The sequence below is a fragment of the Moschus berezovskii genome, chromosome 15 (genome assembly GCF_049115385.1).
Source record: "Moschus berezovskii isolate FMDL1 chromosome 15, NW_MosBer_1.0, whole genome shotgun sequence".
NCBI lineage: Eukaryota > Metazoa > Chordata > Mammalia > Artiodactyla > Moschidae > Moschus > Moschus berezovskii.
In genome coordinates, this window is record NC_142474.1 from 54616469 (window position 1) to 54643643 (window position 27175).

The following is a 27175-nucleotide window of genomic DNA, read 5'->3' on the forward strand; positions in this document are numbered from 1 at the left end:
CTCTGATATAGACACAAGCTTGGCCCAGTATCTCAGCCTATGCAGTTGCCCAGCTTGACCCCAGAACCACAACTTTTGGGCCTAACTATATAGGATCCTTCTTTCTCCAGATTTTAAAAGGATGTATAGAACTCATTCCTGGCAACTTATCAAACCCACAACCTGGGCATGTTATAACCAATTTAACAGAGGCTATAACATACCCCTCTGCTTTGAAGGCAGACACCCACAGGGGTATCCCATTGGTAACATCTCCACACAATTCAACCATACCATAACCCTAACTCATCCTCTGACATTAGAACAAAATCGGAACACAGCCAAAACCACTGTCCAAACTGAGATCAAGAAATAAAAAAAAAAACAAAAACTACTCCCCCTCCCAAGGATCATGACTTTTGGTCTCTGAAATACAGGTACCACGTAAGACCCTCTTTATTATAGATTCCAATAGTTCCTCACCCCCTACCATCTACACAGGGTAGGACACAGTAAGCATCTCGGATTGCTCCACACTTCTCACACAGTCACTAGTCTGGGGCAGCAAACCCACTTTTTAAAGTTCTGTGCAACATCCAGGGCTTCCCAGGTGGCGCTAGTGGTAAAGAATCCACTTGCAATGGAGGAGATGCCAGAGACATCTCAATCCCTGGATGGTGGTGGTTTAGTCACAAAGTTGTGTCCGACTCTTATGACCCCATGGACTGTAGCCCACCAGGCTCCTCTGTCTGTGGGATTCTCCAGGCAAGAATACTGGAGTGGGTTGCTGTTTCCTTCTCCAGGGGATCTTCCTGACTCAGGAGTCAAACCTGGGTCTCCTGCATTGTAGACAGATTCTTTACTGATTGAGCTACAAGGGAAGCCCCAATCTCTGGGTTGGAGAGTTCAATCCTCAGGTTGGGAAGATCCCCTTTAGGAGGAAATGGCAACCCTTTCCAGTATTCTTGCATGGAGAATCCCATGGACAGAGGAGCCTGGCGGTTTATTGTGTACAGGGTCACAAAGAGTCAGACACGACTGAGCACACACAGACACTCTGAAAAATCAACAAATATTTGGAGTGTTTGAGATTTGCCCCCATTTTCTAGAAGATAGGGCATAACTCAGATGATTCAGTCAGTTCGTGAGAAAGTCAGAATGCAGAACACATCAGTCTAGACCCTTAGAACAGGGGTCCCTGACCTCCAGACTGTGGATCGGTACCACTTGTCAAACTAGCGTCAGCATTAGATTAGAAGTAAAGTTCACAGTAAATGTAAAGCACTTGAATCATCCCGAAACCATCTCCCCCAACCCCTGGTCCGTGGAAAAATTGTCTTCCATGAAATCAGTCCCTTGTGTCAAAAAGGTTGGGGACCGCGGTTATAGAATGTATTCCCAGCCAGTTTCAGCATGTTGCTCATGGCCTCTGGACAGGGGTTCATACTGGAATCAGAGGCTTTAAGGGTGGAGGATAAGGGGTGTGGAGGACCTTGAAGAATTCCTTGAAGAACGTCCTTTGCTGGGACCTCTCAATGTGGGGAGACTGTCTTCCCCTTAACCAGCTTCTGAAAGTAACTGGGAAATGCCCTGGGCACATTTTAAAAGGGTATGAAACCATAAAATATTATAATGAAAGCCTGATCTGAGAAAATATGTGAAAAAGCCAGCATCTCTCCGAACCCTGGATGAAATGAACATGAAAGGAAGAATGAGTGCTGCTTGAGCCTGTGCCCCCACGCCCTCTCTCTGCACGTTCATGACTGAATGGACTTCTAGACTGAGTTCTTTAAAGCATATGTGTAGGGCACACTCTGGTGTAAAATCTTCCTATGAATTAGATTATCTTTTCTAAGGACTTTTTGGTTTTTGAATTTTTTTTTAAGTTTTGGTGTTTTCAACGGATCATAGGATCTGTTTGGTCTTGTGGAAAGAATATTACTTTTTAACAAGAATTTCTTTTTCATGAACTCTTGTTGCATTAAATCAGATGACTTAGATAAAATACAATTTGTTATGTGGGCAAATAACAGTTTTTTATTTGATTCTGTTGCATCCATTTTCTGAAAGATGTTTCATTTTCACATGAAAAAATTTTGAATGGGTGACTCAGAGTGTTAGAAGATGCTAAATTAACAGCGGGTTCAGTCTCAAATGTGTTTTTCGAATACTTTTTAAGATTTATTATAGGAATTTAGTTCAGTATTTCCAAAATGATTGAAAGGTATTTGTTGATTTTCTTTTCTATAATTTTTGTCTGTATTTGATATAATTTTATATTGTATCTATGAAAGCTATTAAGTCAACTTCTAACTGGGAAATAGTTCTCCATTTCCCTCAATGTGAATTTCTGTACCTTTCAAACAGCAATGTAGGTTTATAAAGTTTCTGCTACTTACATTTCTAAACTAGAAAACAAAATAAAGCCAGCCTATAAATATTCATATAATTGTTATTGAATGAGAAAAATTAAAATTAATAAAAAATATTTTACAAATGTAGAAGTTCATAAACTAAAAAACTTTTTAGTTACACCTAACTTTATGTAAAATCTATTATTAGCTATCACTGAAAGAATATTGAATTAGCTTGATTGAAAACTGAAGTGCTTTGTATTTTTAAGTCCCATTTCACATTTATTTCATTCTTCCTCCTCCATACGTGGCTATGAACACCATTACGTCACAGAATCATTATTCCAACCATTATTATATCAGGTTAGGACTAGTTTTAGAGGATTTGTGATATACTGTCCTGGTTTCTGACACACCAGAAGTATAGCTCAACAGTTTAAAATTTTAATTCTAATTTAATAATAATTCACAGCTTTCCCCGACAACTCATGTTTATTGTAATTAGATGAAGACCTGTATGTGTACTTAATAATCTGTTTCATAAAACATATAGTGGGGACTTCCTGGAAGTCCAGTGGTTAAGACTATACACATTTCCACTACAGGGGATGTAAGTTCGATCCCTGTTCGGGGAACTAAGATTCCACATGCTGCATGGCCAAAAAACAATAAACACATGATGTATATGTGTGTGTTTATATAGAAGAGAAATATTTTTCTAAACTCAGAATGAATATTTCAGTGAGGTTTTCTTTTTCCATCAGAACAGAGTGCTGTGAAAGTTATAACTTGGCAACTCTTTTTTTTGTCTTAAAAACATCTGTAAACAAAATATTTAGGTTGTACTGCTGTTATCAATAATTCAGTATGAAAAAGCTAAAATCTTCCACTTAATGATATAAAGGTAACAGAGAGGGGGAACTAAGAAGTTTAGAGTAACACTGATGGAGCTTCCCAAGTGGCACTAGTATAATATAGGAGACACAGAGATGCAGGCTCAGTCCCTGGGTTGGGAAGATTCCCTGGAGAAGGAAATGGCAACCTGCTCCAGTACTGTTGCCTGGTAAATCCCATGGACAGAGAAACTTGGTAGGCTCTGGTCCATGGGCTTGCAAAAGAGTTGGATGCAACTGAGCACACACAAACACACACACACAATTCGTAAATCAAAAGTAACTCTTCAGCTGATAACATCATTTCTCAATCAAATTCTTCTCCCAAAGAGGAGATGATGTTCACATTCATAACTTTATTTTGCAAAAATTTTTCTGTTTCTTAATTGTGTTAAACAAAATACTGTTTGTAAAATTATTTCAATCTACATATAGATTGTTTTATTACAAATAGGAATTTATCTTATACAAGCTAATGAGTTCTGTCTGTTTGGTGTAAGGATGAACAGAAAAAAAAAGCCAATGGACAATTTTAACACGTAACCAAGTACTTCCAAAAAAAGTCGGACACAGTAAAACAGTCCAACTTTGAAAGCCAGACCTGCTACAAAATTTAAAGATGTGATTCACTATTCGTCTTTCTTGAGTAATTCCAACTGAAGTAGAAGTGGGCTGGAACTTGTGATTTCTCTGGGGAAGTGGTACAAACACTTGAAATAGCAGAGACGTCTCGGGAAACGTTTGGCTTAATGGTATGTGGCAAATTATTTACCCTGAAGGGAGACATTGACTGAGGTCACGGGAGCTCGATGAATCCCAGATGTGACACATCTTCATTATATTTGACACAGGAAGCTGACACATAATTAAAGCACGACAAGGGATTATTTACTCCTTTTGGATTCTGTAGAAATGTTCAAATCATACTATAGTGTTTACTAATAAAAAATGTTAAGGCTGTCATTAAATCATACTTAAGTGTTTTCTTGTATTTTCACTTCCTTAGAAATGTGAAAAAGCCCCCTCGTGAATGCTGGCTTTTAGAGCTTGACATTTTTCCATAGGGGGTTTAGCACAAGCAACAGGCAGGCAGAGACCACTGGCCAGTCCTCATTCCCTCCATGGCCAGATCCAAGTGCAGGCTGTCCTACAAGCCACAGCAGGCCCCTCCCTGGATTGGGTTTAAGACATGTTCAAGGAAAAACTATAAAGATCTCTCTTGCATATCTATCTTCTCTCTTTTTTTGGCCATGCCAGGCAGCACGTGGGATCTTAGTTCCCCGACCAGGGACTGAACTGAGGCCCCCTGCGCTGGGAGCACAGTCTTAACCACTGGATCCCCAGGGAAGTCCCCTCCATCCTCCCTTTATTGTCCTTTCACACAGTACCATTGTGCCTACAGAGCCTGAGACAGCCGTTCTCCTTGCCCCATTTTCTTTCTTTTTCCTTCCTCTTCTGGTATCTCTGTCTCAAATTATATCCCAACCCTGGCAAGTAACTGCCCAGTCCCCATCTGCTTCCAGGGAAGCTGGATTCTGGTTCATTGTACTGTGATGCTCCATGCCTCTCAGAATTAAGGCCAAATTCTTTTTTTTTTTTTAATTGAAGTGTAGTGGATGTGTAATGTTATATAAATTACAGGTATACAGTATAGTGATTCACAATTTTTAAAGGTTATACTCCATTTATAGTTATTATAAAACAGTGGCTATGTTTCCCATGTTGTACAGTATGTCCTTGTAGCTTATTTTTTACCTCCAAGTTTGCACCTCTTAATCCAAATTCTTTAATGTGATTTTCAAAGTCCTGTTCCCTACTGATCGACCAAGCCTCACTTTCTTCAGCTTCCTGGTCCTGCTCTAATGCACCAAACATTCCAGATTCCTTCAGATTCCTCAAATTGGGGTCACCTCCAGGCTGTATCGCTAAGCTGCCCCCTTACTATTCTGCCCAATTCTTTACTTCCTGGCACATGGAAGATATTTATATGTATTTCTTGAATAAAAATAGCAAGCAATTGATTAATGAATCCACTGATTAAATTAGTTGACCTCTAGTAATATTTCCAAGTATTACCTTCCTATGTAATATCACCTTTCTTAACTGTATTAGACTTGTGATATATATATATGTATATATATATATACACCAATAAATAATAAATATGTGCATATTTATTTGTTTAATGTGTATGTACTAAGAGAAGTAGAGAGGAAAAATAACATATTTGTTTATCTGGGGTGAGGAAAAGAAAGATTGCTGCTTCAGACTGATAAGTTTATTAACCAGAAAATTGTTGACTATTATTTTCTCTAGCTTTTCTTTAAAAGTGTGTGCATCTGTGGCAGGCCAGAACATTGCAAACACAATAGGTGAGCATATTTTCATTTTCTACTCCTCTACCATATTAAGAAAATTCACTAGTAAGTGGACTTCCCCGATGGCTCAGTGGGTAAAGAATTCACCTGCAATGCAGGAGGTACAGGTTTGATTCCTGGGTCGGAAAGATCTCCTGGAGGAGGAAATTGCAACCCACTCCAGTATTCTTGCCTGGAAAATCCCATGGACAAAGGAGCCTGGCGAGCTACAGTCCATGGGGTCGCAAAGAGTCGGATATGACAAGCAACTAAGCACAAGCACTTCACTGCATAGACCATAGGAAACTCTCAAAGAGCTCTTTATTCACACAAAAATTTCTATTATATATATGGGAACTTCTACCTAAATATTCCTTGAATAATTGGTATTGTCTGTAAAAACAGATACAATTATGGGGGAAAATGACTTTCTGTAAAACCATCATAAAACAAGTTTTTAAGTTTGGGGAGTATTTTATCAAATCTACACAGCTCACGTATTGTTTTTGATCCCAACTATGGCAAAAATGTTTCCTGAATAAGCAAGTTGAAATAGGAATTCTCTCTGATAAAGCACTGCATTCACTGAATACTTTTCCTTTCTGAATTATATTTGCTTTACGTCTTTCTGTCCTTTAGGCCTGACTGCTGAGGTGCAGTTAGACACCCTGAAACAAAAAGGAGCCATTAAACGTACGCTCTTCCTTGATAACCATCAATCACATCTCGTCTTCCCTCTCGTGATAAAAGGGCAGAAATACCTCCAGTGCCAGGATTTTATTGTTTACCTTCGAGTAAGTGTTCCAGAATCAAACCTTTTTGGCCTCTCACATTCAAATCAAAACTCCAATCATTTTTCTCCATTTAAACCATCACAATGGTTCTCATGGGCTTCTCTGGTGGCTCAATGGTAAAGAATCTACCTACAATGGGAGACCTGGGTTCGATCCCTGGGTAGAGAAGATCCCCTGGAGGAGGCCATGGCAACGCACTCTAGTACTCTTGCCTACAGAATCCCACGGACAGAGGAACCTGGCAGGCCACAGTCCATAGGGTCACACAGAGTCGGACACTACTGAAATGACTAAGCAGCAGCAGCAGCGGTTCTCATAGACCCATACCCATTTTCACTTGATCGGAGGAGACTTGAGGGCCACACACTATGTTGAGCCTGACTTCAGTCAACCTAATAATGTATTGCCATTACTTCCTAAGCTGCTGCTTTTTCTTTTTCCTTTTAATTTTTATTATAGTTGATTTATAATGTTGCATTAATTTCTGCTAAGCTGCTTCTTGTTTTGAATATACTCTTAGTCTTAATACTAACTCAGGTGGTTTTCATTTCTTCCTCCCCCTCCCTAAAATACGAAAGTCAGACACAATTTATTTGAACTTTTATCCTGCATGAGGATGTTTGGCCAGATTTTATCAAGGTGCATCTCTGAGCCAATTCAGGAAAAGGGTGAGGCAGTCAAAGGCTTTATTGAAAGTAAGTTATAATTATATTTTTAAAGCAATGTATTCCTTTTTAAAAGACTTTTTATTTTGTATTGGAGTATAACAATGTTGTGATAGTTTCAGGTGAACAGCAAAGGGACTCAGGCATACCTATACATGTATCCATTCTCCCCCAAACCCCCTCCCATCCAGGCTTCCACATAACATTGAGCAGAGTTCCTTGTGCTATACAGTAGGTCCTTGTTGGTTATCCATTTTTAAATATAGCAGTGTGTACAGGCAACTATTAGTTCCTTCTCTAAATCTGCAAGTCTCTTTCTGTTTTATAAGTAAGTTCATTGGTATCACTTCTTTTTAGATTCCACCTATAAGAGATGTCATACGATGTTTCTCCTCTGACTTCAGTTTGACAACCTCTAGGTCCATCTATGTTGCTGCAGATGGCATGATTTCATTCTTTTTAATGTCTGAGTAATATTCCATTGTATAAATGTACCACATTTATCCACTTCTTTATCCATTCCTCTGTCGATGGACATTTAGATTGTAAGGCAATGTATTTTTACAATAACCCCTAAACCTCGATTAAATTAAAGAGCTAAAATGTGTATGATACAGTTATTTCATCTTCTTACCAATGGTAAGGTGGTAGAGACTCTTTTCAGTTGGTCTTCTCTTTGACGGGACATAATAATGGAAAACCCACAGAAAGCAGAGTTTACAAATAAAGTAGGTGATTAATGAGAATCTACCGTATAGCTCAGGGAACCCTACTCAGTGCTCTGTAGTGACCTAAATGAGAAGGATATCCAAAAAGAAGGGGTCTATGTATATGCGTGGCTGATTTACTTTGCTGTAAGGCAGAAACTAACACAACATTGTAAAACAACTATACTCCAATAAAAGTTAATTTTAAAAAACACACTCTGGAATGAAAAGCCAGCACGGCCCTTGTGTCTCATTATGACTGATGCTGGCATGCATCTGAAGGCTGGCATGCCCACTCCACAGTTTGGGAGATTCTGTGTGCCCAGACCTTATTGCTGGAGCTACCCCCTCATTCCCAGGAACGTTCTGGTTCTTTTCTAAGGGAACTTCAGATGTGCTGAAGGCGTTTTGAAATTCATACAAATGAGGACTTTAAAGAAATGAGAAAGGAAGAGAATCGAGAGGTTTTCTTCCCCTGAGCACAAGAGGGCTTATAAATGCTGCCGACCTCATCAAAATAAAAATCCCAGTTCATGAAACTCTCAGTGACTTTTACTGTGCATCTGTTTTTTACGTTTAGAGCTTCTGTGGTGGCTCAGTGGTAAAGAGTCCGCCTACAATGCAGGAGACCCAGGTTCCATCCCTGGGTTGGGAAGATGCCCTGGAGAAGGAAATGGCAACCCACTCCAGTATTCTTGCCTGGGAAATCCCATGGGCAGAGCAGCTTGGTGGGCTACAGTCCATGGGGTCACAAAGAGTCAGACATGTCTGAGCACGGACATAAGCTTTTAACTATGTGATTTGACCCATTCATGTGAGTTGTTGAAGATCTGGAGAACCTAAAGATTGCCACTAGAAGTATGTATTTCGTCAAAGGCACAGCTCTAAATGATTCCATTTCTGAACATAGATTCATGAAGCTGGCTCTTCTGTGCTACATCCATCAGCATGTGCCTAAGCCTGCTGGGGTGGTAATTACTTCATCATTCACTTTCATTGAGTGAAATCAAATGTTGCCTGCCTTTCACCAGCTAACATCTTGCAGCCATTTTACAGAGCCTTTCTTGAGTTTGTGATTATTTTCTCTAGGATGAGACTGAATTCCGAGACAAATTATCTCCAATCAACATTAGTTTGAATTACAGTTTGGACGAATCCACTTTTCAAGAAGGTCTGGAGGTGAAACCAATATTGAACTACTACAGGGACAACGTTGTTACTGAACAGGTAGGTCCTGGACCATCTTGGATAGTATAATCTCAGTCAGGCCCTGGTCACTGCTCCCATGACCGTAAGACAAAATCCACCACATTTTATTTTCATTCCTGCACACACGCTAGTAACATTTGGGAGATTTTCCGAACACGTTTCTTGAAACACTGCATCCCTGTGTTTTCGGAAGCCTTTCCCTTCGTGCAACCAAGATTTAATTTGTTCAAAATGTGACTGTAATAGAAGCAATACAGCCTGTAATCCTCAAAACACTGCCAGAGTAGCATTCTTTACAGACATTTCAGATTGAATTGGAATCGGGCTCTTAAGTAAACTAACCTATATGGGAAGGTCACTGCCAAACACAGAGTTTCTAGCTGGGTGGACTCAAGCAGAGTGCAAGGAAAGCTTTGGTTTAACTTGTGGGATCATTCATAATTTTCAAGAAAAAGGATGGGATGTGGGTTTTCTCAGATTCTTTCTGATACATGTTTGCACAACTCAGGCTCACATCCTGGTCGACTGTGGAGAAGATAACATGTGCATTCCTGACTTGAAGCTGTCAGCTAGACCGTAAGTTTAAATAAATAAACTTGTCCATTTTATCTAATGGAATACAGGTGTTGATTTAAAGCTTCCCTGGAGAAAGTATACACTTCCAACTACTCCCCAAAATGTGCTGCCTGAGATTCTTGAGCTTAGCTACCCTTTAGGCTAGCCTGTGGTTTGGGTCAGTTCTTTGTCATTGGTGTCAAGTGATACACCCTAAGACATGGCCTAGGCTGTTTCATCTTTCAGTAAAAGTAGGGGGAAATGTTTTTGTTCAAAGTTAACTCATCTCTGGGTGGTTCCGGTTGTATTTATTTGTCTCTGTCTTGTGAGCAAAGGATTCAGACAGGCTGGTTCCATCAATACCTTTGCTGAACCTGTTTTTGCAGCTCCCCATGACTCAGAGGCATCTTTAAAATGGTCAAACAAAATTAATTTTGATTTACTGGAAAAAAAATGTTAACGTCACTCATGAAGTAAAGCTGAAGATATCACAAATCAAATAGGAATCAAAGGGCAGTATCCTGGGACTTCCCTGGTGGTCCAGTGGTAAAGAATCCACCTTGAAATGCAGGGAACACGTTGTTAGTCACTCAGTCATGTCAAACTCTGTGACCCTGTGGGCTGTAGCCTGCCAGGCTCCTCTGTCCATGGAATTCTCCAGGCAAGAATACGAGTAGGTTGACATTTCCTTCTCCAGGGGATCTTCCCGACCCAGGGATTGAACCTGGATCTCCTGCATTATAGGCAGAGTCTTTACCATCTGAGCCACCAGGGAAGCCCTCCCTACATTGGCAGGCCAAAACAAAAGCAATTTTGATTTACTGGGTAAAAATGTTAATGACACTTAATGAAGTAAAGCTGAAGATATCACAAAATCAAATAGGAATCAAAGGGCAGTGTCCTGGAACTTCCCTGGTGGTCCAGTAGTTAAGAATCCACCTTGCAGTGCAGGGAACATGGGTTCAATCCCTGGTGGGGAAACCAAGATCCCATATGCTGTGGAGCAACTAAACCCAGGCGCCACAATGAGAAAGTCCCTGTGTGGCAACAAAAAATCCTGTTCTCTAACACTCAATCCAATACAGCCAAGTAAATAATAAATAAATACATTTTTTAATGGCCATATGCTGTTAATAGGATTCATTATAGTTTTCAAGATATCACCTTTGGGGGCAACTGAGGAAAGGGCACATGGGATCTTGGTGTTATTTCTTATAAGTGCATGTGAGTCAATAATTATCTCAAAATAAAAAGTGTTTTTTATGTCACACACACAGAAGTATGTTTTTTAATAAGGAAGTGAAATTGTTTCAATTCTGAGTAAACCTTTACTATCAAAAATTCTAGCATTTTCCCCAGTTGATTCACATAACTCATCATTTAAGACTTCTTAAAGTATTTAATTAAAAGTTTATGGCTTCCCTGGTGGCTCAGTGATAAAGAATTTGCCTGCCAATGCAGGAGATGTGGGTTAGATCCCTGGGTTAGAAAGAGCCCCTGGAGAAGGAAATGGAAACCCACTCTAGCATTCTTGCCTGGGAAATCCCACAAACAGAGGAACCGGGTGGGCCACAGTCCACAGGATCACAAAGAGTTGGATACAACTTAGGGACTAAACAGCAAAGAAATAGAAACTACATTTTCACTTAGAAGCATTCAGGGGGCATACAGAAGCATTCAAGGGGGACATTACAGATAATGTGATTATTTCTTGCAGTAAAAATATCTTAATTTATTAAATTTAAATGTTATGCTTTCTAATAATTAAAAAGGAATGGCAATTTGAATACACAAGGTAGTACTTTATGAATTCTGGCATTATAATACTATACCCTTTGTAAAGTCTTGTTTAATTTTCACCTTATTTAGCCATGCCCAGGGTATGTATGCAAACTAGCTTGTCACAGATATCAGCTTGTCATCAGATGGAATCTTATCTTTTTTTATGTTATGATCCCATGAAAAATCTCTATATCAGAAAGTTTAAATAAAACATTCTTATCCAATAAATGTACTATTGGAAGAGTCTAAAGAATAAATTACAAGCTGTTTCATTAAAAAAAAAAAAAGAATGAAAGGACTTCTCGGTGGCTTATGGTAGAGACACAGCAGTCCAGCACTGGTTCTGACTGCATTGTATTAGGGAAAGAAATAGGTCTAAGGGGTTAAATATCCTATGGCAGAAAAAGCATAGGAGGAAACTTTATTTGCCTCTGTCTTGTGGACGAAGGATTCAGACAAGCCGCTTCCATGCACATCTTTGCTGAACCCATTTCTGCAGCACCCTGTGACTCAGAGGCATCTTTAAGACAGTCAAAACAAAAGCAGTTTTGATTTGCTGGAGAAGAAAATGTTAATGGCACTCGATGAAGTAAAGCTGAAGATGTCACCAAATCAAATAGGAATCAAAGAGCACGCAGTAAAAATGCGCTCCTCCCCACCTCCTCCAGCCCAGACCCACCCCAGGAACCATCTCACTGCCGGTGTGGAATCTTCCCAGTAACTGCTCATGGGGACCTTTTCCAAATTTCATAATTTAGCGAGTGTCCAAAGTAATATCTTTGATTAAGGGTCAAAAGTAGGCTTTTCCAAATGCTGGTTCGATTAGAAGTTTGGAGGGAATTAAATTAATTCAAAATACCCCCAAATCTTCCGATAGTTATCTTCTTTTGTCTGCCTCTTTCTTCCCTCTTAGTTTCCACTTTGTGTTACCCACGCCTCCTCCTCCTACTTTCTAAATCATCTCTCTCCTTCTCTTCCTGCTGTCTGTCTTCCTCCTATGGGATGTTTTCATGGATGGGCTGAAGCGCCCTCCTTCTGACTTGTGAGCCGAATCTTAAAAGTTTCAGTTTTTGCTGGCAGACTGTTAAGTATGTGGGTAGCTGAAAACTGCTCACAATGGGAGGATTTATACCCCTGGAATCAGCAAATGCTGTAGATCATAGTTTTAATTTTTTTTTTTTGAGAACTGGTTGTTTATTTATTTATTATACAGGTTTTAAAGGTTACTTTCCATTTATAGTTATTAGAAACTACAGACTATATACCCCACATTGTACAATACAATCCTTGATGCCGCTGCTGCTAAGTCACTTCAGTCGTGTCTGACTCAGTGTGACCCCATAGATGGCAGCCCACCAGGCTCCCCCGTCCCTGGGATTCTCCAGGCAAGAACACTGGAGTGGGTTGCCATTTCCTTCTCCAATGCATGAAAGTGAAAAGTGAAAGTGAAGTCGCTCAGTCATGTCCGACTCTTCACAACCCCATGGACTGCAGCCTACCAGGCTCTTCCGTCCATGGGATTTTCCAGGCAAGAGTACTGGAGTGGGGTGCCATTGCCTTCTCCTTGAGCCTAACTTAACAGCCAATAGTTTGTGCCTCCCACTCCCCATCTCAATATTGCCCCTCCCCCCTCCACCAGTAACCATTAGTTTGGAGAACTGGTGGTTAAACATTTATCCTGGGGTGTTTCCCTACCCTTCCCATCCAGACAGTTTTAATTCTTCTGGTCACCCCCTCATGACAATGAATCTTGTTTTTTTCTCAGTCTTGCATGTTCACATCTTCCTCTAAGTCCTTAAATACAATATCCATGCGTCCAGAGATTATATCATACCTAATGATTCTTTTTAAACTGCATTTTTAGAGATAAGCACCAGGTCATCATTGGAGATGAAAACCACCTTATGCTCATAATCAATGCAAGAAATGAAGGGGAAGGTGCCTATGAAGCCGAGCTCTTTGTGATCATTCCAGAAGAGGCCGATTACGTTGGGATTGAACGCAGCAACAAGGTAATGCCAGGAGGTGATCTGGAGGAGGAAAGAGCTAGGTGTATTTTTAAATCAAATCCATGTTAAATCATCTTAGCTGAGAGTTTCTTCATTAGTAAAAGGAAACAAGATGGCGCCTCATTTTGTTAAGCACAATAGCAATGGCCCAGGAAAAGTGATGGTCTTAAGCAGTATTCATATCTTTCTTGGCCACTGTGCAAAGATAAAGTGACCAAAGATTGGGAGCTGAAACGAGGAAGACCACTGTCTGAAAGAAGCAGCTCATCAATGTGATCCATCACCCATTGACCAAGCTGACTTCCACCCACCCCAACTGTTTTCTGGCCTTGACTTTGAGTTCCTTTATGCTTCAAGCAGACCCCAGGAGGTCTGGTTTTCATTACTGCTTTTGGAGGAAGGTCCTACCAGTCCCAGCTGGGCACTGAAAAGAGCCTAGACAGGCACTGGAAATGAAATGCATTCATTTTTTTTTCTTTCTTTCTTCTTAGTCTACCTTTTCAGGACTGCGACCAAGAAAAAGCCAAGCTTTTGTCATTTGTCAACCCTTCAGTGCCACTATTTGTTGAACTGACCCTGATGCTCTTTATAGATTTCCTTTCCTGATCAGAATATGAATCTTCCCATGCACAATATCTTTGGGTTCTGGTAGAAAATCATTATAAATACCTCAAAGGATAACAGAGAGAGTCCCTTGGTTTCAGAGATATACAGACTCACATTTAACGGCAGAGACCAGGTTTCACACTTGTATAGTCTTGCCTGCAGTTCTCATGGAAGTCTGCACAATGAGTATTATTTAACTTCTTGATGATGGGTGTGGTTCATTTAACTGAAGTTTATTAAAATTCTGCTACTTTCCAAAAACTGCACCATCTTGGGAACATGCACATTCTAATGATTATATCATCTAATGAAATATAATTCCTTTAAAGAAATACTAACAATGGTTGTGATGTGGGTATTTGAAAGACATTTACAAATGTGAGGAATACAAAATTCTCTATACACACCTCTGCTGCTGCTGCTAAGTCACGTCAGTCGTGTCCGACTCTGTGTGACCCCATAGACGGAAGCCCACTAGGCTCCCCCGTCCCTGGGATTCTCCAGGCAAGAACACTGGAGTGGGTTGCCATTTCCTTCTCCAATGATACACACCTCTAGTCTCATGATTGATGTTTTGGTTAAATTATCCTTTCAATAAAAAAAATGAACCCAGAGGAGCAATAATCAAGTATATTTGACAGTCCTAAAGTCATCACGAATTTCTGTTGTTTCTAGGGAGCATATCATCTAGGAACACTTACAAGCAAATAATACGTAAACCAACAAACAAAGAAGCTCAAGTGTGTTATTTTAAAAGCTGTTCCAGGGCTCTTCTTATGTTTTTATTTCAATGCCCTTTCTGTCACTCCACCCCTGACTTACTTACACAAAGCATCTATTCAAAATATTCTTCTTGTAGCAAAACATTCAGTTTACTATCCATTTTGCTGCATGGAAAACATAGGAAACATTTATCGTTTCTATCTTTGGGGCTTTAGACATTACAACAGACATTATCCATAATCTCCGATGAGTCCTTAACTGTTTTCCTCCATCCATTTCCCTTGGGCAGAATTTGACATGACTAAGCCACATTCTAATTCCTTCTTTGTTTTTAAGCAGTTTGAGGTTTGTGTCCCTTTTTCTTTATACTCAGTTCAAGTTTGGGGCTTTTTTAAAGCAATTTTCTCTCAAGAGGAAAAATATGAGGGATTATCTGATTGTTGGTTTTGTTGTTCTTTGATTAAAATCATTTTTTTATTTGAGCATAATTGCTTTACAATGTTGTGTTAGTTTCTGCTATACAATAAAGTGAATCAGCTATATGTGTATATATATCCCCTTCCTCTTGGACCTCCCTCCCACCACCCCATCCCACCCCTCTAGGTCTTCATAGAATACTGAGCTGAGCTCCATGTGCTATACAGCAGATTCCCAATGGCTACCTGTTTTACACATGGTAGTGTATGTATATCAATCCTAATTAAAAAGACTAAAAATAGGGATAAAAAACTAAAAAGTTAAAAATGGAGCTACCATATGACCCAGCAATCCCACCACTGGGCATATATCCTGAGAAAACCATAATTATAAAAGATATAGCACCCTAATGTTCATTGTGGCACTATTTACAACAGCGAGGACATGGAAGCAACCTCGATGTCCATAACAGAGGAGTGGATAAAGAAGATGTGGTACATATATACAATGAAAAGCATACATCTTTTCGAAAATGTAGATGCTGCTCATCTCCTGCTCTAGAGACCTTAATGGAGTCAGCCTTTATACTTTTTTCCAGTGACCTTTCTTCTAAATGTTTCCAGAAATAAAAGCCTATGTGCTTTATCTTTTTATTAATGTGGTAAAATATATGTAACATAAAAGTTAGCATTTTAACCCTTTTGAAGTGTACAGTTCAGTGACATGAAGCATAATGACATTGCTGTGTAACCACTGACCGTCTCCAGAACGTTTTCGTCATCCCAGACAGAAACTCTGTACCCAGGAAACCTGGGCTCCCTCTTACCCCTTTCCCTGGCCTCTGGGACTCAGCACTCCACATTCTGCCTCTATGACTCTGTCTAGTCAAGGGACCTCATATACACTCCACTCTTCTGTCTCTACCCACTTCATAGTGTGTCCAGAATTGGATTTCATGGGGCCATTATTCAGTTCGTCACAGGTATGTAGTTGAATATAGCCGTCAGATTTTAACCTACCTCAATTTCCCCCATTCCAATAATAAAATGTTTCTAAATCATCCCAGTACTCTGGTCCCTAAACCTATGATCTTTTTCTTTAACAGCTTCATTGAGGTTCAATGTGTATCCTGTAAAATCCACCCATTGTAATTACATAAGTTCAATACACACACAATTCAGTTATTTTAGTAGATTTATAGAGGAATCCAACTATCATAGCAATCCAGATTTAGAACATTTCCATCACCTCAAAAAGTTGCCTTGTGCTTATTTGCAGTCAATCACCACCCCTAAATCCAGCTAAGGCAGCCACTGATCTACTTCCATCTGTGTAAATTTACTTTTCCTGTACACTTCATATTAATGGGGCCATACCATAAACAGTCATTTGTGTCTGCTGCTAAGCCACCTCAGTCGTGTCCGACTCCGTGCAACCCCATGGACTGCAGCCTACCGGGCTCCTCCGTCCATGGGATTTTCCAGGCAAGAGTACTGGAGTGGGGTGCCATTGCCTTCTCCCATTTGTGTCTAGCTTTCGCTTAGTACAGTGTTTTTGAGGTTCATCTATGACATAGTGTGTATTAGTCATCAGTAGATATTCCTGTATATTGCTGAGTAATATTCCATTGTGAGAACAAATCATGTTTTGTTTATACACACACACACACAAAGAACTAGACTTCTTCTTTCCACACTCCTCTCCATAGCCTATCTCAGGGAACCTCACTAGTCTCCACCCAGTTTCTAAAACTTAAGTCAGCGTATGCCTGTCCAACCGTATCCTCTGTCCATCTCACTGCTTTTCTCCAGACGGACTCAGTCTTCTCCTGAGATGACTACAACAGTCTCCTAAGTCATCTCCGCATCCCCCTGTCTCTTCCCTACACTGGAAGCCTTCTTTCTAAAATGCAAATCTGACCCTGTCACTCTCTTGCTCAAAGCATATATGTGGAGTCTAGAAAAATGGTACAGATGAAGCTATTTGCAGGGCAGGAATAGAGACACAGACGTGGAGACTGGATGTGTAGACACAGGGGAAAGGAGAGTGCGGGACAAATTGGGAGAGCAGCACTGACATACATACACCACCAAGTGTGAGACAGAACAGCTGGTGGGAGCTCAGCTCGGTGCTCTGCGGTGACCTAGAGGGGTGGGCGGAGGGGTGTGGGAGGGAGGTCCACTAGGGAGGGGATATATGTATACATATAGCTGACTCACACGGTGTGCAGGAGAAACTAACACAACATTGCAAAGCAACTATACCCCAATTAAAAAAAAAAACAAAACCCTTTCTAGCTCCTCATTGCTTGTAAGATAAAGTGGAAAATCCCTAAAATGACTTATGAGGCCCTTAATTATACCCCTGCCGATCTCCTCTTGGGCTTCCCAGGTTGTTCAGTGGTAAAGAACCTGCCTGCCAATGCAGAAGACACAGGAGATGCGGGTTTGATCCCTGGGTCAGGAAGATCCTCTGGAGGAGGTAAAGGCAACCCACTCCAGTATTCTTGCCTGTAAAATCCCGTGGACAGAAGAGCCTGGAGAGCTATAGTCCATGGGGTTGCAAAGAGTCAGATACAATTGAGTGACTGAGCACACATGCACGCTAATCTCAGCCGCATCACAGGTTTTTCAGTCTTTCCTTTATCCCACCTTAATCCTGCTGCTGCTGCTGCTAAATCACTTCAGCCGTGTCCGACTCTGTGTGACCCCGTAGACGGCAGCCTACCAGGCTCCCCCGTCCCCGGGATTCTCCAGGCAAGAACATTGGAGTGGGTTGCCATTGTCTTCTCCAATGCATGAAAGTGAAAAGTGAAAGTGAAGTCGCTCAGTCGTGTCTGACTCTTAGCGACCCCATGGACTGCAGCCTACAGTCCTCCTCCATCCATGGGATTTTCCAGGCAAGAGGACTGGAGTGGGGTGCCATTGCCTTCTCCAGCCTAATCCTAGAGGGATGGAATTTCTTTTCAGTTTCTGTATTACCCATGAACCCTCCCACCACAGAGGGCCCACATGTCCTGCTCCCTCAGTAACTCCACTCTCTGTCCCCTTTGTCCAGCTTACTTCTTACTGCTCACCGTTCAGGCCTCAGTCTAATAGTGATGGAGGCTGCTGACATTCATGGAGCAATTGCTGTGAGCTGTGCTCTGCTCTGAGCTCTTGCAAGTATTCAACTTACTTAATCCTCCTAGCAGCCTGATAGAGACACAGCAAGGCTATCATAGATAAGAAGAAACAGAAACATGCCCAAAGTCACGCAGCTATTATGTAGCAGAACCAAGATTGACACCTGAGCTGTCAAGTCAGGCCCATCCTCTTAACCTCTGAGCTGCCCTGCCCGCGCCACCCCCTCACACCCCCACCGTGAGCTTAGATGTCACTTCTTTGACTTCTCACTTCTTTTTCTTTTTTAAAAATATATCTTTTTATTTTGCATTGGAGTATAGCTGATTAACAAACAATATTGTGATAGTTTCAGGTGAACATGAAGGGACCCAGCCATACATATACATGTATCTGAAAGTGAAAGTCACTCAGTCATGTCTGACTCTTTGTGACCCCGTGGACTATACAGTCCACGGAATTCTCCAGACCAGAATACTGGAGTGGGTAGCCTTTCCCTTCTCCAGGGGATCTTCCCAACCCAGGGATTGAACCCAGGTCTCCCTCATTGCAGCTGGATTCTTTACCAGCTGAGTCACCGGGGAAGCCCATGTACCTATTCTCCCCCAAACTCCCTTCCCATCCAGGTCGCCACACGACACTGAGCAGAGTTCTGCGTGCTATACAGTAGGTCCTTGTTGGTGATCCATTTTAAACATAGCAGTGTGTACATGTCTATTCCCAACCCCCCAACTATCTTTCCCCGCTTCTTTCCTCCGGCAACCATAAGCTTGTTCTCCAAGTCTGTGAGTCTCTTTCTGTCTTGTAAGTAAGTTCTGATGGCTTATTTCTATCTGCATGCGCTCCTCCATCACTGTGGATTTCTCCTGTCATGAAACTTAACAAACTGTATGTCTCCATTGCTTGCTACGATTGCTTGTGATTCCTTATTACAATTCTTTTCCGTAATAGGAAGTTTAAGGAGGACAAGATTTTGTTTTGTTGTTGTTGTTTTCTATCAGTGCCTGGTAAGTGGCAGGTACACAGTGAATATTTTCCGTGAATGAATAATGATCTAAGAGCTATAAATGGATGAGAACAAGATAGTCTCAGGAACAGCTGAGGAAAATAGTCTAGAAATATCTAGAAAAACAATCATTGTTTCTCCCACTCAGAGAGAGGAAATAAAGGTTAAAAAAAGAAAAAGGGTGGGACTCTGGGGAGGAAGAAAGATCTTTGATTGATGTGAAAAAGCTATTTCTAGAAAGTTGGGGGAAAATGTACATATGACTTTCAACCTTCAGATAAGATAAAAATATTTACTATAGAAACCAAATCCTTGAATTATGTTCAAGGGACACGTGGGTATTTTTGGAAAGCTTTTGCTGGGTTCTTTTTTTTTCTTCCCTCCTGTTTTCAGGATTGAGTTAGCAATTCCAACAAAAAAAAATCTCTTACAATTAGGGTTAGTTTGGATCCTTCAGAACTTGAATAGATGCAAAAGCTAAACTTGAGAAGTAAAAATGTTCAGTTCAGTTCAGTTCAGTTCAGTTGCTCAGTCGTGTCCGACTCTCCACGACCCCATGAACCACAGCACGCCAGTCCTCCCTGTCCATCACCAACTCCCGGAGGTCACTCAAACTCATGTCCACAGAGTCAGTGATGCCATCCAGCCATCTCATTCTCCGTCGTCCCCTTCTCCTCCCACCCCCAACCTTTCCCAGCATCAGAGTCTTTTCCAGTGAGTCAACTCGTCGCATGAGGTGGCCAAAGTATTGCAGTTTCAGCTTTAGCATCAGTCCCTCCAGTGAACATCCAGGATTGATCTCCTTTAGAATGGACTGGTTGGATCTCCTTGCAGTATAAGGGACTCTCAAGAGTCTTCTCCAACACCACAGTTCAAAAGCATCGATTCTTCGGCGATCAGCTTTCTTCACAGTCCAACTCTCACATCCATACATGACCACAGGAAAAACCATTGCCTTGACTAGACGGACCTTGGTTGGCAAAGTAATGTCTCTGCTTTTTAATATACTATCAAGGTTGGTCATAACTTTCCTTCCAAGGAGCAAGCGTCTTTTAATTTCATGGCTGCAATCAGCATCATGTTACCAACTTTTAAAAAATATGTTTCTTACTTCCTTAGGATACTAACATGTCACTCAGGTTATTTGGAAAGAGCAGATATTAAATGCTTCCTCTGGACATCAGAAATTTTGCTTCTTTCTCATGAATTGGACCAGACCTTTCAATGGCTGGTGGCAGGAAAAGGGTTTTATGCTTAAGTATGTGCTTGTCCATGGGGCTTTCCTGGCACACAGAGGTAAAGAATCCACCTGCCAATGTAGGAGACACAAGTTTGATTCCTGGTTGGGAAGATCCCCTGAAAAAGTAAATGACAACCCACTCTATTATGCTTTTCTGGAGAATCCCATGGACAGAGGATCCTGGCAGGCTACAGTCCATAGGGTCACAGAGTAGGACCCTTAGCAACTGAACAACAACATGTGTTTGTCCATTTTATCTCAGGCTCCTCGTAGGAGAGATTATGAGCTACTTATGCTCTGTATCTCCAGATACCATCTACTGCTTTGTGCTGGACATTGTTCTAGCCTCTGGGAATAGAACAAATACAAAAACCCCTGCCCTCTTAAACTTATTTTCTTAAAATATATGATTTACCCACGGAAATCTCGACTTAGATGTCTGAGATTTGTTTGCCTTTTCTTTGTTTTGATTCTTGGTTTTTCTCAATGAAGTGGGAAGAATGGAAAGGGGATGGTTTCTGAAACTTCTACTTGAAAATTAACATGACTTTCTTAAATGAAATTTCAGTAGGGCTGACAGATGGATAAGTGGTCCTCATGTTTGGATCCCTTTTCCATGGTCCTCTCACGGGGTCCTTTGTCAAAGTCCTCATTTTGCAAGCTTATCTTTGGCAATGAGGCTGATAGGTAATATATCAGTGGCACTTAACAAGTTAGAGTGAAATAATGGATGAACATGTCTAGCTGCTCACGGCAAGAGCAGGGCCATAGAGACATTAGGTTTTGAAAGACGGAAAGCAGCTCCGGGTGTAGATCCAGCTGTGAACTTCCAGACAAATGGGAGTAGCCTGAAGACACAAGAAGAGCTGTGAGCAGAGGATAGGAGTCCAATGATAAACCTCCTTTACTTTCCCCTCCATTGAGTGTAACCTTGAGACCTTTTCCAGCACATAATTCTAAGCATCTCTTTGAACTTGACTTTATATATATTCTAATCAGAATAGGATGTGGGGCACAAAGGAAGATGAAAAGCAGGGGGTAAACATAAATGTGCTCTCTTGTCATCTTAAGTATTTATAAGATTGAACTAAGATTGGGTGTGTAATCTCAACATGGAACCAATGTAGGGAGAAATGTGTGTTCAAAGCAATTCTCTTGCAAATGGTCATTGGGTCATATGATAACCTATATATCATACTGTCATTTCATTTTTGCAAGAACTGGCTTAGTCATGTTTAATTATGTGTAATATCCATGTCCTGTATTAAACAGTTGTGCAAATCATTTCCAAAGTGTGCATATAAATATTCTGTACAGCATTTTCTTCCTCAATGAAACACAAAAGATGTGTTTACCCATCCAGCACATTTCTTCTTAAAATTAAACTTTGGTCTTTTCTCACACACTGCTCTTCCGAGTTGATGGTCACACATGAATCTCTGGGCTCAGGCATTCACACAGGTGTTTGAAATCAAGAGAAGCTTCCCGGCTGCCCCATTACTTTTGTGACAGGATGTCATTTATTCTGCCCCCTGACTCCGCACTGGTGTTCTTCCTTGTTGCAGGCATTGCGCCCACTGAGTTGTGAGTACAAGATGGACAATGTCACCCGAATGGTGGTGTGTGACCTTGGGAACCCTATGGTGGCTGGAACAAATGTAAGAAAAAAACAGATGCCCTTAACTAATTTCTGTCTAATTGAATTGTAAAGAGAACTAGTGGAAAGCCGCCTCCCTCCCCCACCACCAATTAGCACTCAGCAACTTAGCACCTGGCAACTAAAACCAATTTGTCAGGAAATTCCCAGGGTGGTGGGATTTTCCATCATAACCCATGCCGACTGGATAAACTGAACTTAAATACACAAAATGATGAATGCTTTCACATGCCTTCTCTTTTGACGTCACTCTTACATAGCTTCAGTCTCAACAAATTTCTAAAGGCTATTTTTTTTTACTACAGATTTTTTTGAATATTCTTTCTTTGAATTTCACTGCAATTTTTTTCCTTTGAGTCCAAGAACTATGATGCAAAGGTTTAAGAAATAACAGAATTAAGAATTTTAGCAATGATGATTAAACTTTTATTTTAGATATACCTCCCATGTGAATATATTCACAGTATTTTCACATTAAAATATGACTATAATCCAGGTTTTAAAGCGACTTTCCCAGGTCCATATTTTCCATACTCCTTACTTGATGAAGAATAATGCAGAAAATTGTAGCAAAAAAAAAAAAAAGAAAGGGTTAATCATGATCTGTAACAGGCTTATAAAAAAAATAAGGAGTCCTTTTTTTCCCCTTTGTTTCCAGATTTAGGAACTTCCCATTCAGGATTCCTTGTGGGCAATAAATTCATTTTATGCCGTTGCAGTTTAAGTGCATACAGAGTAACTTCTTGTAATAAATATCATAGCGAAAGTCATTATTTTATGGAGTCATAAATCAAGGGGGAAAAAACTGAAATCTACAAATGCTACGTAATTAAGTGTTACAAGTTAAACGTATGTATTTAGCTGTTTTAAAATAGATGTTTATGATTCATTGATAATGAAATGACTTGTTTGGAAAAAACCCTTCTTAGAAATGTGTAAGTGTGTAAGTTTGTATTAAAACAGCTTCCCAAAGTGTCTTCCAGAGAGTTATTCCTTTGAGACGAGCCTTTTAAAGGGAGTCCTGTAGTCACTGCTAAGAATCATATCCTGTCTGGGACTTCTGCTGCTGCTGCTGCTAAGTCGCTTCAGTCATGTCCGACTCTGTGCAACCCCATAGATGGCAGCCCACCAGGTTCCCTGTGCCTGGGATTCTCCAAGCAAGAACACTGGAGTGGGTTGCCATTTCCTTCTCCAATGCATTAAAGTGAAAAGTGAAAGTGAAGTCGCTCAGTTGTATCCAACTCTTCACGACCCCATGGACTGCAGCCTACCAGGCTCCTCCATCCATGGGATTTTCCAGGCAAGGATACTGGAGTGGGGTGCCATTGCCTTCTCCACTGGGACCTTCAGGTGCCTGCATTGTAAAGTGCTGTGAAGTTCTGCAGTAAGGAAACCTTCTAGCCCAGTGTTTCTCACATTTATTTGAGCATTTGAAACTTTCTGTCAAGTAATACTGATTCCCAGTTTATACTCTAGGATACAGTGCTAGAATAATATGTTTACTTTCTCATATTCTAAATTGATTATCCTCCCATTGATCTTGGGTATTTAAAAGATATGCCAAGCTGTAGTCTACTAAATTCACTTCTTGAGTCAATAAAAGTAAATATTTAAATGTAAGATAAACATTTATAATAGATTTTTATTAACTAATATGTATTGATTGCCCTCCGTGTTATAAACCCTTCACTGGGTGATTTGTGTATGTCATCTCATTTAATTTTTACAACAACCAGCAATCCTATGAGTCAGGTATTTCTCCCATATTACAGATGAGGAAACGGAGACTTAGAGAAATCAAATGAATTACCCAAAGTTGCATGTAATGAAGAACAGAACCCAGATTCGAACCAGATCACAACAGAAAGCCTGCATTCTAATGGGTCTACAAAAATTGGATAAAAATTAATGAATAACAGATGAGATGTTTCAAGTAAGCCATGAAAGATAGAATGGGATGTCTAAGTTGAGATAGTAGAACAGTTTTCATTAGAATCCTTTTATCTAGAAGCTTATAAATCCTTTGGCTAGTTTTCAAGAAAAATCTAACCACCCAATTTGATAGGAAAAGGTCTACCTAAGGTCAGAGAGAAATGAATTGACATGGTATTAATGGTATTAGCTTCTATAGGTGACTGAGCACTCATTCCTTTTTTAGTATTAAAAGTGTTAAATCCAGACCAGAGATCATATAAGTTCATCAATAACTAAGGATAGTCTTGGAACAAAAACTGGACATCAGTGCTGTTCAAAGTGGAGGGTAAAAATGGCAGTGTGGTCTTAGCCACAAATGTGTTTTTGTGAAAAGACGTCAATCCATTTTACCAGCAAATAATCTTTAGAAGTCAAGGAAGTAAATTGTTTGTATTCGTTTATCTCTGAGGTCTATAGTAGAGGAAACCTAATAGCTTTCTTATCTCACCCTTGAATGCCCTTAAACACATCAAATTTTACTGCGTTCTCTTTTGTTATAAAACACTTTGATTTATTTAGTTCTTCATCTTGTACTTCTAAAAGAATACTCTCAATGGGTTTTTAACAAAATTCCAAATGTAAAAGCAGTCCTAAATATTAAAAAGCATCACAAACCGCTAGGATTAATTATTCCAATCCCAGGATTTTTTAGAAAATAGTTTTCAAGTGACTTTTTAACAGAACATTCAAGGTTGAATTTAGAAGTTTCACCACTGATTTGGAAGCTGATCATTTTCATATATTAGCTTTAATAATATAAAAATATTTATATACCAATAAGATTTGTAAAAATTCTCAAAACCTCTCAAGTAGAATAAAAAAAAAAAATAGTAGCTCAGCAAAGACTCTTTAGAATCAATGCCCAGAGATACGACTTTTGGTTCTAGTTCAGATGATATGTGTCTCTTATCAGTATGAAATTGTCACATCTTCACTGTATCTTCATCTTGTGTTGTATAATAAAAGACCAACATCGAACAGGCCTCTCCACAATATTGTAAGCACCCACCACTGGAAGTGTGCAAACAAAAGCACACTTTTCACCATTCTGTCAACCATTTTTAATTATACCCGTTCTATATGTCTGGTATTAAACTAGAGTCTGATAATATCAAGAAAAAATGTATGATCCCCACTTGATAAGAAACTTAAAATTTGAGGACTTCCCTGGTGGTCCAGTGGCTAAGCTTCCACGCTCCCAATTCAGGGGACCTGGGTTTGACCCCTGGTCAGGGAGCTAGATTCTACATGCCACAACTAAGAGTCCGCATGTTGCAGCAAATGATCCCTCATGCCGCAGTGAAGATCCAGTGCAACCAAATAAATGATTTTTAAAAAGAAACTTAAAATTTTTCAATACCATAGGTTGAGTGCTGGGAAAGTACCAAAGAAGGAGACAAAGAATAAAGAGAATGTTTCTGCCTGACTTGGCCTGGAAGATCGGAGGATGTGCTGCAGGGGGATCTCATGCCCTGAACTTTGAAGCATTAGTAGGAGTTCTCCAAGTAGGAAGCCCAGGCAAAGACTTTAAAAGTTTCTAAAGAAGAGGGAAGAACGTGTGCAAAGTCCTAGAGGTCTGATAGAAAATTGCACATCTGGAATTTTAAAGGAATTCATCGTGGTTGGGGCATAAGGATCCATAGGTTTAATAATTAGGCACACCTGGGTTTAAGTCCCAGTTTCTTCAGTGACAAGCAGTGGTCCCTTGGGCAAGTCAAATTGAAGTGGGTGAATACCTATTGGAGGAATATTTGGAGCAATCAATGATGGGATGGAAAACCACCAGGGCAGTTAGGGCTTCCCTGGTGGCTCTGAAGGTAAAGAATCTGCCTGCAAGGCAGGAGACCCAGGTTTGATTCCTGGGTCAGGAAGATCCCCTGGAGAAGGGAATGGCAACCCACTCCAGTATTTTTACCTTCAGAATCCCATGGACAGAGGAGCCTGGTGGGCTATGGTCCATGGGGTTGCAAAGAGTTGGACATGACTGAGTGACTAACACACCAGGGCATACCTGACTGGCAGCTCATTCAGTACAGGCTAATGAAATCATGATGATTTATGATAAAAATGATGACTTATTAGCTCATATTATTACTGGTTCATAACAACATGAGTTTTTATTGCTGGTTTGATTCTCACAGTGTAGTGATGGTGAGTTTCAGGTTCTTGAGTTGGCTTGTAGCAATTTCATTTCCAACTCTAGAGTTCATTTGCTCTACACCTGGAACAAGACACTTAATTCTCCTGAATTCTCGGATGGCTATGGACAGTAAAATGTCAACAGTCAAGGTACCTATTTTGTAGTGTGGTTGCTGTGACTATGTGAGACTTTGCATGTAAGGCTTACAGACTTAGACTTTGCACTTAGAAGTCCATGAAAGAGTAAGTAATATATGTCTTAGCTTTTATTTTTTACTTCCTTTTTATGTTATCATTGGATTCATTTTTCTTCATGTTTTTAAAAATCTGTTTTCAAACTATAAAAATAATATGGACAGTTTTAAAACTTTGGAAAAGAAAGGTGGAAAAGTTACAACCTTAACTGTAAAACCTTACAGTTACAACCTTAACTGTAACATATTATCCTGGTATTTTCTAACAAGACACCCTCACTCTGGTACATTAATTTTTTCACTGGCAGCCTTTTAAAACTGTAGCTGGATTACATGGTACATACAAGTTTGTAACTTTTTTTCTTTATTGATCATCATTACATTAGAAGTGCTTTCTACATTGCATAGGCTTCACAGATATAAGTTCAACGATGACATGAATTCCCATCAAACAGAATCACCACAGTATTCTAAATCAATCTCCTCTCATATATTTCAGTTCAGTTCAGTTCAGTCGCTCAGTCATGTCTGATTCTTATATTTAGGTTGTTTTAATTTAGCACATAAAGAAGGTGGCAGGAAAAGAGAGATAAGAGGCTAAATGAAAAAAGGGACAATGTATAGGCACTTCCATGCCTTGCAGGGACTTCCCTTGTAGCTCAGCTGGTAAAGAATCCACCTGCAATGGAGGAGATCCCAGTTCAATTCCTGGGTGGGGAAGATCCCCTGGAGAAGGGATAGGCTACCTGCTCTAGTGTTCTTGGACTTCCCTGCTGGCTCAGATGGTAAAGAA

At 40.3% G+C, this 27175-nt stretch overlaps 1 protein-coding gene across 1 annotated transcript in view; it reads left to right on the forward strand.

The window, feature by feature from the left end:
* ITGA8 (integrin subunit alpha 8) overlaps positions 1-27175 on the forward strand; it is a 203458-nt gene that overhangs the window by 97107 nt on the left and 79176 nt on the right. Inside the window, exons 16-21 of the mRNA XM_055429258.2 lie at positions 5543-5598; positions 6223-6377; positions 8839-8976; positions 9467-9534; positions 13160-13307; positions 21984-22076. Of these exons, the coding sequence (XP_055285233.2) occupies positions 5543-5598; positions 6223-6377; positions 8839-8976; positions 9467-9534; positions 13160-13307; positions 21984-22076 (658 nt within the window). The remainder of the gene's footprint in view (positions 1-5542; positions 5599-6222; positions 6378-8838; positions 8977-9466; positions 9535-13159; positions 13308-21983; positions 22077-27175) is intronic.